The following is a 12,096-nucleotide window of genomic DNA, read 5'->3' as shown; positions in this document are numbered from 1 at the left end:
CGCAGTTTTACTACAGGCGAAGAGTAGTTCAAGAATAAACCACACACCAGATCTGTAAATAGATTAGACTCTCAAAGTTTGCTTCCCTTTGCTTTCTTGTTTCCCCTCATAAACACAAGATCCTCACACCCCTCTGAAATGAATGGATTCCTGGTTGATTTAAGATGACTCTGCTTTCTCAATATGCCAGCTTGAGTCCATGCAGGGCTTGGTGTAGCAGAAATAAAGCTACTGCAGCTCCTGGCAAGGAAGCGTCAGTACCTGCAGGGCAGACCAGTAACAGATTTCACCCAGAGGAAGGTACTTACGGGGAGCACCTTCTGCCATCTCGATGGCGGTGATTCCCAAAGACCACAAGTCACTCTGAAAAAGAAGGAAGGCACAGACACATGCGTAAATGCAGTCAACAGAGGATAACTTGGTTAAACCTGGTAATTGCTTCAGAACTGCCTGTGGGAAAGCTGTCCAGCTGTCTCTTTACAAACTGATTTTGCCCACTAAGCTTAAAAGCAGGAACAGCTCATTCGCTTTCCACTGACAATAACTTTCACGGTGCCTGACACATGGTGAGTTTTCAATCCAGGTATGAAAAATGAATATAAGGTTTCAAACATAAATTTATCACTAACATTTATCTATTGATGGAAACATATGAAATTGCTGCTGTTCAACTGTTTTTAACACCTTCATTGAGGTATAACTGTCATGTAATTAATTGTGCATATTCAAAGTGTACTATTTGAAAGGGTTTGATGTGTGTATACACCTGTGAAACCATCACCACAATCAAGACAGCAAACACATCCATCACCCCAAATGGTCCCACCTGCCCCTTTGTAGTCTCTCCCTCCTGCCCTTCCTGTCCCCAACCCCAGTTCCTGTTCCAAGGCAACCATTGATCTGCTTTCTGTTACTATGGATTAGTTTGCATCTTCTGAAGTTTTGTATAAAATGAAATCCTCTGGTTTCTTTCACTTAGCACAATGTATTTAAGGTCCATCCATGTTGCCGCGTGTATCAGTACTTCAGTCCTTTTACTGCCCAGTAGTGTTCCATTGTATGGATATACTACAATTTGTTTATCCATTCACTTGTTGATGGACATTTGGGTTGCTTCCAGTCAAGGCCATTAAAAATAAATCTGCTACAAATACTCATGTACAAGTCTTTGTTTGGATGTATGCTCTTACTTCTTTTGAGTAAAAACCTAGGAGTGGAATGGCTGGATCATAGAGTAAATGCTAGATCATATTGTATTTATAATCAATTGTTTTTAACCTACAGAAACAGCAATTTCATATAATTTAACCAAGCAAGATGCGGACAGGGAAGCTTTTGGATGGTGGTGTTTACTGCTGTATCTCAGTGCTTCGAATAGAGCCGGCCACAGTAGTAGTAGGTGTTTGATATATTTGTTGAATGGATGAACAATATCTTTTATCTTGTAAGTAGACAAATATGTAAAATAGAAATCCTATACCCTTATCATCTTTCTTATTCTCAGACTGACTTTTATGCTCTTATCAGAATTTTCTAGGCTAATGTCTCCACCTCAACCTGTGCAATCTCCATCTCTAGCACTATGCTTCTCCCCTACTCTGTGTCCATGGCTCAGTAGTTTCTAAATAGTGCATAGGAGGGAAACAAATCAAAAGATGGGAAAACCATAAGAAAACACATGTAAAATTCAGTTCAGTGGCCCACAGTCCTGAGGAAGACTTTCACCCTCCTTTCATTTTAAATGTATCCTGCATTTCGTACATAATTCCAAACTCTCACCGATAACCTCACTCGGATTTCAGAGATCAAAGTTCAGTTCCCTTGCTATTCCCATCAAACAAATGTCAAGCCCACACAGAAAGGATATGTAACTGGAAGAGTACTATGAAATCCACCCTGAGACATTCCCTAGGACCAAACTTCTCAATATCCAGTGGGTGATACCCAGCCTTGTTCAGTATTTGGACCGAGGCCCATACAACCTAGAGGGGGCTTTCTATGGGGTCTAGACTCTTGCCTAAAGTGCGATCTACCTTAGAGCAGGTGGCTGGGGCACACGCTAACCCCACACTAGGACCAAGGGGGGATTCTTTAATTCACAAGCCATCAACCTGTCCACATAAATATTACAGTTCATAAAGGTTCTCAGTCCAAATGGGGATAACAATGCACCTGTGCAAAACCACTGTCCACAGATTCTAAGTAACTTCTCTGAATAGAACGCAACTCAAGGAGTCAACTGTTGTCCTTTCTCTTTCTTCCATTTCAAGTGTATTCAAAGTTGTCACTGAACACACACACACACGCACACACACACAGTCGGCACAGCCCAGCAAATGGCTGAGTCTTCCCACAGGCTGCTGGCCTTGCTCACTGCGCTTCCTTCTGCAGCTAATGGGGAAAGCCCAGGCCACCCTTCACAGGCTGGCTCAGGAGCAGTAACTGGTAAAGATGACCACACAGCTCTCTTGTACCTGGAACGTTATGGTTGACTGACACAGACAATCATTGGGGAACATGATGAAAACCCTGAGTCACTAGTGTGCAGGAAGCATTCAACAGGAAATGCAGCAAGAACAGTCTGCAACTGGTGGGTTGAGCTGTTTTGATAAGACTCCAGGCCTTGGTAGTTCTCCCACCACCTTCCCAACATCTCGAGGAACCGAGTGTTTCTGCAGTGTGAACCGAGGTGCAAATTATGAAGGTGGTGGCCAGGCTCTATGGACCTACTTGCCATGGCAAAGTCAAATTTAAATGGCCTTTAAGTCTAGGAAGCTTGAGCTGGTTTGAAAGCCAACACAGCTGAAAGGAAATGATGGAACTGGGATGAGAAAGGCTCCAGGCCAGTCCTCAGAAAGGGGAAGAAAATGCCCAGGAAACTCAGGCAAACTCCTGGTACTCACTCTGCCTGAGGGACCAAGCCCAATTATGAGCTGGCTGACTCCCTCCCCTCCATAAAGTCTTTGTTCAAATGCTGTGTTCTCAGTGAGGACCACCGAACCTCTCTCCCAGCACTGCCAGATCCCTTCCCCTTTCCCACTTTTATTCCCCAGAGAACTGGTCATCTTCTGACAACTGTGTAACTGACTTGTCACAAATTTATTACGTTTTTTGTTCATTGTTTATGTCCCTGTCCCCAACACACATACACACTAGAACATGAAGTCCACAAGGGCAGGGATCTTTGCTTTGTTGACTGGTCCACAGTACCAGAACAGTGCCTGGCACATAGTAGGCACTTAATAAATACTTGTTGAAATAATGAACACATGAAAGATGCATGAGAGAAAGGAGCAAAACCTAAGTGTCTTAAGGCTGTTAGACCTTTTGTAGATCATCTAGTCCAACCTTTCATTTCCCAGATGAGAAAAAAATGACTTACCCAAGATCACAGAGCAACTCAGCACCAAGTTTTAATCAGAGCTTGGTCTCCTGCCTCCCAGGCTAGTTCTTTTTTTAACTATCATCACACTGTAAGGACCTGAGAATTCACTTAAACAAACCTTTTGGGGCCCATAAAATAATTGCTTCAGATTCCTACTTTGTCTACAGGTAATTGAAGGTGTGGCAACTCAAATGAACGTGCTGAGATTCCATGAGGCACACCCCAAACCAGTGCTCAGCTTTTTCTAGAGGCAGCATGAATAGGCTTTCAAGTCAGACAGCCCTGGATTCAAGTCCAGGTTCCCAATTGAACCGCATCCAGAAGACTGCTCAGAGCTTAGCTTTCAACTGTGGCATGTATGCATGTAGGTATGCTGCCTAGCACAAAACCTGGCATACAGTGGGCTCAAGAATATTAATCATTTTCTTCTCCTCTACTGTCAGGTGAGCCTGCCTTTGCCTGCCCAGTTTAGTCTTCTTCGATTTCCCTCTACTTGGTTGTGGCCAGTACTGTTTGTTGGCTAACCCAACAGGCATTTCAGCCCCCACTGCCCTTTCTGCCTCCATTTCAGAGTATAGGAAAGCTAAACTTGTTTATCCAGATTTCCCTGCAGCTAAGGATGGCAGTTAAGGATGTGACCTCATGAGACTCAGGCAAACATCTTCTGGGAGCTTCTGTAAGAGCTTTTGCTTTTCCTGAAATAAGTGACAAATATAGCTGGTGTCTTGACAACTCTTCCCTACTTCTTATTGCCTTGAATAAAAACATGCTACCTGGAGCTACAGCAACCATCTTGCAACCATGAGGCAATAAGTCAACAAATTAATGATGACAGGGCAGAAAGGTAGGAGCCTGGGTTTTGAAGACATCAGTGAGCCACCACACCAACCCTGGACTGCCTGCCTCCAGAATTCCAGTGACATAAGAAACATAAGTACGGCTAAAAGCATTTCTTAGTGATAATATGTATAGAGCAATAATTTGAGAAAGTGTATTTCGACAGTAAGGAAAAAGAGAGGTCCCAGTTGCTAGGTGATCCTGGATTTATCCCATAGGAAGAGGGAAGGGTTAGTGAAGAGAGGTGTTTCCTTTATTCAGTACACAGCATGTCAGATCCTCTCTTAGGCTGCTTTCCCCAAACCTCCCAAACAACCCCTTCAAACCAAAGGTCACAGCATCCCAACTCCTGTGCATCCTTTGTCACGTGACCAAGCTAGATATTACTTCTTCTTTAAGCCTTCATTTGATATCATCATTAAGATAATTTTTCCCCCTGGGATTCTCTTGTTTTCCAAAAGGAACATTTATATTGCTGGCCCTATATACCCAGAGCTGCTTGTAAGCTACGCTTAACTGCCCATGCTAGAAAGCAATAAACGTCCTTGACGGGCCTTGTTTAAGCCTTTGGATACATTAGCAAGTCCCAGAGACACTTCAGAACTTAAATATGGGAGAAAATGTTCCAATTACAACTGTCAAGACAGATCACAGGAGACGAGAGAGGGAAGTGGGAGGAACAAGATGAGGAGAGAGTCGGGGAGAGATAAGTTTCCTTCGTGGCCGTGGTGGGACTCATTTTGGCAGGAGCTGGGTAATTCATTATTCTAGAGGTGCTGTGCAGCCTGGCCTGTGGCATGATTAATAGCCCAGTCCTGTGTGCATTACAAACAGAACAGAGACAAATTCTAGTGCCTCCGAGAAGGCAGAGGCAAGCACACAACTTCTGGCTGGTGAGGGGCCAGCTGGCACGAAGGCAGCTTGAACGTAATGATAGAGCATTCCTCTTGGGGCTAGGCTGCTCAACAAGTGAAGAAAAGAACACTTCACTTTTTGAAGAAAAGAACACTTCCTTGTGCTCAGCCACACAAGGAAGGAGAGGCAAGGGGGCCCAGGAGCAGAGCCCCAGCGTGCGCCAAGAGGCAGAAAGAACACATGCTGTGCAGCCAGCAGAGCTGGGGCGAGCCCCTCGACCCCTCTTAACCCATCTCCTCACCTGTAGCCCAAAGAGAACACCCATCTTGCAGGGTTGATCGCGAATTCAGTAAGATAATATCTGCAAAGTTCACAACACAACGCAGTGTCTATAGTGGGTATTTAACAAATCCTGAGGTCCAGTTATCACTGACCGGCAGTTCAACCAGCAAACTTGAGTCAGGTAAGCTGACAAGGAGCCCTGGTACTCAAAGAAGTTGCTGGGATGATGCAGGAGCAAACAGGAAGCTTAGGGGAAGCAAAGAGGAAAGGGCGTGTCCTTCCTTCTCCAGCCTTGCAGTCTACCCAGAGGGACAGGCAGAAATGGGGTTAGCGGAATCCTGGCCCCATCATCCCACAGCAGAGGGTAGCAAGGTGGTCTAGAGTTGACAGACAATAGCTTCATACCAGGCATACCTGGTGCAGTGGATTCTACCAAGTTTTAGCTTACCAAGACCAAGAAATCAGCCATTTTACCAAGACCAGAAATTAGTCTTTTGTCATGTAATTTATTCTTTATTCAGTTTTTGGAAATGTTCCAGCTGGAAAAAGGAAATTGAATTGATTGTATGGGTCCCTAAGGGCAGCACCTTAATCTAGAGATAGAATTTATAGAGAAACAGATTCTGGCTCAATGTAAGCAGACAATTAGAGGTGTATAATGCAAACAAGCAGTTCAAATCCTATGATATTGCTGGGGTTTCTTTTAGGTCAAAATGGCTCCAAATGGCAGTACCTTCACATGACACATAAACACAAATATTAACTATCGTATATTGAGTACTTACCAAATAGGCATTGAATTAATCCCTTTACATATGTTAGCTCATTTTACTCTAATATAACGTTGTAATATACAATCGTTATTCCCACAGAGACTCAGAAAATTTAAATAACTTCCCTGAAGGAATAGAGTGCAAGGAGATGAAGTCTACATTTTAAACCAGTCCTGTCCAACTTCAGAACACTGACATATTCCCTATGCCATATACTTATATACTACATTATACATAAACAGAACCAGGGTGGTGAGTTCAGGGTGACTGAGGATAATCAAGCACAGGTAGTTATTCATAATCCCATTTCCCACAGAGTCCCTTGTTCAACTACATTTGTTATCTGACCAGAGGGAAAATGCTGGAAGAATAGCTTATTCTCTTCACCTGGGGATCAGCCTGGAGCCCAGAGGAGGTGGTGATATGTCTGACTAAGGAATGCTGTGTAGGTGGGTGTGAACATGGAGCATGAGAAATATGTTTAATAGAAGTTTGTTTCCGCTCGTAATAATAACGGTGTGTGTATCATCCTTCCTTCTTACCGCATGGGCAAGAGACCTTTGTTGAAATTTCAGTAGACAGAGGCCAGGTCTCATTTGAGAGGTAAACCTCATTCTGCGATGTGAATATCATCCTCTTACGTGACACCCCGCATACATCTTGGTGGTGCTCCCCTGACTAGTCAGGTTGCTCACTTTATCTCCAGTCGAGCCTCTTACCTACAGGGGTTCTTTTCATTCTGCCTGAATAAAGCCAATTACCCATAACACAGGAGAATGAGTATTTCCTCTACAGCCAGAGCACAATACTGACCCAAACCCTGCAGGAGACACCGATGACTTTAAATGGTCCACAGCACCTGTGTGCACAGTCTCATAAACAGAGTTTAGGTGAATAACAAATGACATTAGCACACATCAGGCCAGAGGATGGGTGGTGGGGTTGAGGGGATATGCCATTTCACTGTACTTTCTTTACTTGACTAAACCACTATGAAAGCATGACCATTTATGGTGTAAAAAATTAGAACAGGACAGAAAGATACATAAAATAAAAAGTTTAAGTTCTCCATCCACACGCCATTTATCCATGGGGTAGGGAAGAATAAGAGTCTATTATGTGTACTATACTGTAAGTTGCTTTGTGTACCTAACACTGTATCTTGGGATCTGCCCAACTTCAACATATACACTACCTCATTGTTCAAATGGCTGCGTAATATTCCAGTGGACAGATGTGCCAGTCTTTATTCAGCCAATTCCCTATGAATGGGCTTTTGGCCACAGAGAACTTTCTTTAGTGAGTGGTTCTGTTAAAGCAATAAATACATAGGACTATAAAATACTTGGCAAATCCCATCCAACTGAAATGAAATTCAAGTTAAAAAAAATAACAATTTAAACAGCCTAGGAATTTTGAACAGTTTTATTAATTTCAAGTCTTTTAAATGCTTATTATTAAATGAGAAAGCTTTCATTATTGCCCCACATACTTATCAGGAGAATGAAACCTTTCCTTTTGCTTGAAGTGTTTTGACAGATTTTCTGAAAACAAGAAAGGAAGGGCCTCTAGGGGAAAGTGAACACACCAGGCAAATGAGATTCCGGCACTCCTCCTTAGGATAGGGGTTATTTTCAGTCAGTTACTTACTGTGCCCAGTAGATTATCAGACAAAACCAGATTGCAAAAAAAAGCATGAGCTCTTCAGACTACTTTCCACAGAGGCTCTTATTTTATTGAATTTCTCCAGTTAAAAAAAATATTTATAGCAGTTTCTAAAGACATTGTAGACAAATAAAGTAATAAATAATTAAGAAATAATCAAATATTTGCAATAAAACCAAACTATACTCTTTTGCATTTTGCCTTTATTTTAAAGAAAGAGCTTTTGTGATAGAAAACCTAACAAAGCCCAGTGGCCTTCAAGTCATCTTTTATTCTAAACATGCCCTCTAGGCTGAAAGTATCTACAGCACATGAGACCCCAAAATGCTGACATCAGTTTGAGGCTGGGATACACTCTGGCTCAAATGGACAACCAAACACACAGTAACAAACCATTTAACTTTGACGGGGTCGCAAATGGACTTTCTAGATGAAAACTGCACATACAGATAGAGCTTGGCTAATTCCTTTTGCATAGTGGTTATTCAATAAATACACGCTGAGTGAATGAATAAAGGGTTTTGAAAGTCAGTATATTGTCAAGCTGTCTCCTGGTGACAGGCTACATTCCTAAGAATAGTGAACAGAAAAAAGTATAGGATCTGATGCCAAAGAAGAAGTAGAAAGATTAAAGTATAGCTTCTTCTCTGATCCACAGTAAAACTACAAAGTAGTTAAAATGAATCTTCAAAGAGCCCCCAAATCTTCCCTTCTGCTTGGTCTTCCTAATCTACCCTTTTGTCATGCTCCCAGGACAAGTGATCAGTGAAGCTCATATTTTTGCCATGACTTCTTCTTCCTCTTGTACAACCTACATTTATGACAATCCTAAAAAACTAATTTGTACTAAGGTCGAAAATGGCTGATAGAGTTGAATCTGTTCTCTCATCAGGATTCTTTATTTTTTAATAAAAGGCACAGAAATTAATCTTCAACTTATTAATGTCTCAGGATACTTTCATAGTCACAAGGACTTCCAGCACCTCTGAAATCACCCTGTGCAACATGATGTCCCCTGTGGTTATTCATACATCAGGCTTTGTCCACACCTAGGGTTATGCATTAGGCTCAAAAATTTTTTCACTGACCCCAAACTGTATTTCTTAGTCCTAATCTGAACAAAGAGGTTTAAGACACCAGTTTAATTCCAAGTTTTGGCTTCACCAGAGGAAGTCTTCTTCTAGTTACTCTACTGAAAACAACTACATCACAGGGATATATATATATATATATATATATATATATATATATATATATGTTTTTGGCCGTGCCGCATGGCATGTGGGATCTTAGTTCCCCAACCAGGGATCGAATCCACGCCCCCTGCATTTGAAGTGCAGAGTCTTAACCACTGGACTGCCAGGGAAGTCCCACAGGGATCAATTTTATGCCACAGAACAAAAGTCCCATATATACTACAGCCAGCCAAAGTACTTAAAAGGCTAAGCTAAGGTTGAAAGTTTGAAACACTCTGATTCTCCACGGTATGTTATAAAGCAGTCTAAAATATCTGTGACCCAGATGTAGACTAGTTAGCACTTGTTAGGTATAACTATAGTTTGAAGAATTGCTTATAGCCAATTATGATACACGTATCTGGTCTGTGACATATATTTGTAGTGGCTCCTCTGAAGGGATTTGCAAATCAAATTATTTAAATGTGCTTATCATTAGCAGTTTAAATAAATGACATTTATTTTGGCAGGAGATTAATTTTTAACTTGGCAGCTGTTTCCAGACAGATTGGTGTCAGGTTATTACAGTGACTAACTCTGAAAGAAGGAGGACATTTACAGGAGATTATTTTGTTTTCAGACCTTCAAGCTTGCATTTCTCCAAAGAAGCAATAATTTTGTCAATGCCCTGAGACACTGGGTCCCAAAGACATTGCAATGTCTGCATCTTTGTGACCTGATTTCCATAATAACCCCACATGTGGAGAACTAAAAATGTTCTTTAATAGAGGAATTCTTTAAATATACTCTTCAGAGGCTGTTTTGTTGGTAAATTGGATATTTATATAGGATTGCATCTGAGTGAGGCAGGGTAATATATTGGAAAGAGCTCTAAACAGAGAGTGGGAGATGTGGGATCAAGTCTCTGACAAGATCACTAACGGGGTGTGCACTTGCGAAGGTCTCGGACCTCAGTTTCCACAGCTGTAAGATGAGGGTGTTTCAAGGTGATCATTAAAGTACTTTGGTGAAAAGTCCATGCATCTACAGAGAGAAGTAAGTCAGAAAGAGGAAAACAAATACTGTATGCTAACACATATATATGGAAACTTAAGGAAAAAAAAAAAAAAGGTCATGAAGAACCTAGGGGCAAGATGGAAATAAAGACGCAGACCTACTAGAGAATGGACTTGAGGACACAGGGAGGGGGAAGGGTAAGCTGGGATGAAGTGAGAAAGTGGCATGGACTTATATATACTACCAAATGTAAAATAGATAGCTAGTGGGAAGCAGCCGCATAGCACAGGGAGATCAGCTTGGTGCTCTGTGACCACCTAGAGGGGTGGGATAGGGAGGGTGGGAGGGAGACGCAAGAGGGAGGAGATATGGGGATATATGTATATGTATAACCGATGCACTTCGTTATAAAGCAGAAACTAACACACGATTGTAAAGCAATTATACTCCAATAAAAACGTTAAAAAAAAAAAGGAAAGAAAGAAAAGTCTATGCGCCTATGTTCTTGAAAAGATAAAATTGACAAACCTTTAGCTAGATTCACGAAGAAATTAAGAGAGAAGGCTCAAATAAATAAAATCAGAAATGAAAGAGAAGTTCATTTCTCTTACAACAGATACCATAGAAATACAAAGAATCATGAGACTACTATGTACAGCTATACGCCAACAAATTGGACAGTCTAGAAGAAATAGATAAATTCTTAGAAGCATACACCCTTCCAAGACTGAATCATGAAGAAATAAAAAATCTGAGTAGACCAATCACTAGTAAGGAGACTGAAACAGTAATCAAAAACATCTCCCTAAACAAAAATTCAGGACCAAGAGGCTTCACTGATGAAGCATTCAAAGAAGATGTCATACCTAAACTTCTCAAACTCTTCCAAAAAACTGAAGAGGCTAGAACACTTCCTAATTCATTTGACGAAGGCAACATTACCCTGATACCAAAACCAGACAAAAAGAGAAAACTACAGGCTAATATCTCTGATGAACATAGATGCAAGAATCCTCAACAAAGTATTAACAAACCAAAACAACAACACATTAAAAGGATCAAGTGGGATTTATTCCAGGGATGCAAGGAAGGTTCAACCTCTGGAATCAATGTGATACACCATATTAACAAACTGAAGGATAAAAATCATATGATCATCTCAATAGATGCAGGAAAAACATTTGACAAGATTCAACATCCATTTGGGTTAAAAAAAATAACTCTCAATAAAATGGATATAGAAGGAACGTACCTCAACATAACAAAGGCCATCTATGACAAACCCACAGCTAATATACTCAGTGGTCAAGACCTGAAAGCTAGCCTTCTAAAATCAGGAACAAGACAAGGATGCCCGCTCACCACTCTTACACTCTTAGTCAGCGTAGTATTGGAAGTCCTAGCCAGAGCAGATAGGCAAGAAAAAGAAATAAAATGCATCCAAATTGGAAAGGAAGAAGTAAAACTGGCACTATGTGCAGATGACATTGGTTTTCTATTGATTTTACACATAGAAAATCCTAAAGACACTACTAAAGGAACTGTTAGAAATAATAAACAAATACAGTGAAGTTGCAAAATAAATATACAAAAATCTATTGTGTTTTTATACACTAACAAACTAGCAGAAAGAGAAATTAAGAAAATCTCATTTACAATTGCAACAAAAAGAATAAAATATCTAGGCATAAATTTAACCAAGGAGGTGAAACTGTTACTGAAAACCATAAGACATTGTTTCAAGAAATTGAAGAAGACACAAAGAAATAGAAAACTATTCTGTGCTCATGGATTGGAGGTATTAACATTGTTAAAATGTCCATAGACCTAAAGTAATCTACAGATTCAATATAATCCTTGTCAAAATCCCAATGACATTTTTTACAGAAACAGAATAAAAAATTCTAAAATTTGTATGGAACCACAAAAGATCCTGAAAAGCCAAAGCAATCCTGAGGAAAAAAAGAACAAAGCTGGGGTTATCATTTCCCTGGTTTTAAATTATACTACAAAGCTATAGTGATCAAAACTGCAGAGTATTGGCATAAAAACAGACACACAGATCAATGGAACAGAATGGAGAGCCCTCCACACATACAGACAACTA

The 12,096-nt window shown here is 40.8% G+C and overlaps 1 protein-coding gene across 5 annotated transcripts in view; it reads right to left on the bottom strand.

Moving 5' to 3' along the window:
• The window catches only part of TNIK (TRAF2 and NCK interacting kinase), a 418,711-nt gene that overhangs the window by 113,135 nt on the left and 293,480 nt on the right, over positions 1–12,096 (bottom strand). For all 5 annotated transcript variants that reach the window (XM_082624735.1, XM_082624739.1, XM_082624737.1 and 2 more), the window contains exon 8: positions 309–363. In XM_082624735.1, coding sequence (XP_082480861.1) covers positions 309–363 — 55 coding nt within the window. The remainder of the gene's footprint in view (positions 1–308; positions 364–12,096) is intronic.

This window comes from Mesoplodon mirus (genome assembly GCF_964341445.2).
Source record: "Mesoplodon mirus genome assembly, chromosome: 6".
NCBI classification, from domain to species: domain Eukaryota; kingdom Metazoa; phylum Chordata; class Mammalia; order Artiodactyla; family Ziphiidae; genus Mesoplodon; species Mesoplodon mirus.
The sequence above is the reverse complement of the archived record's forward strand: the minus strand, read 5'-3'. Positions and strand labels throughout refer to the sequence as shown.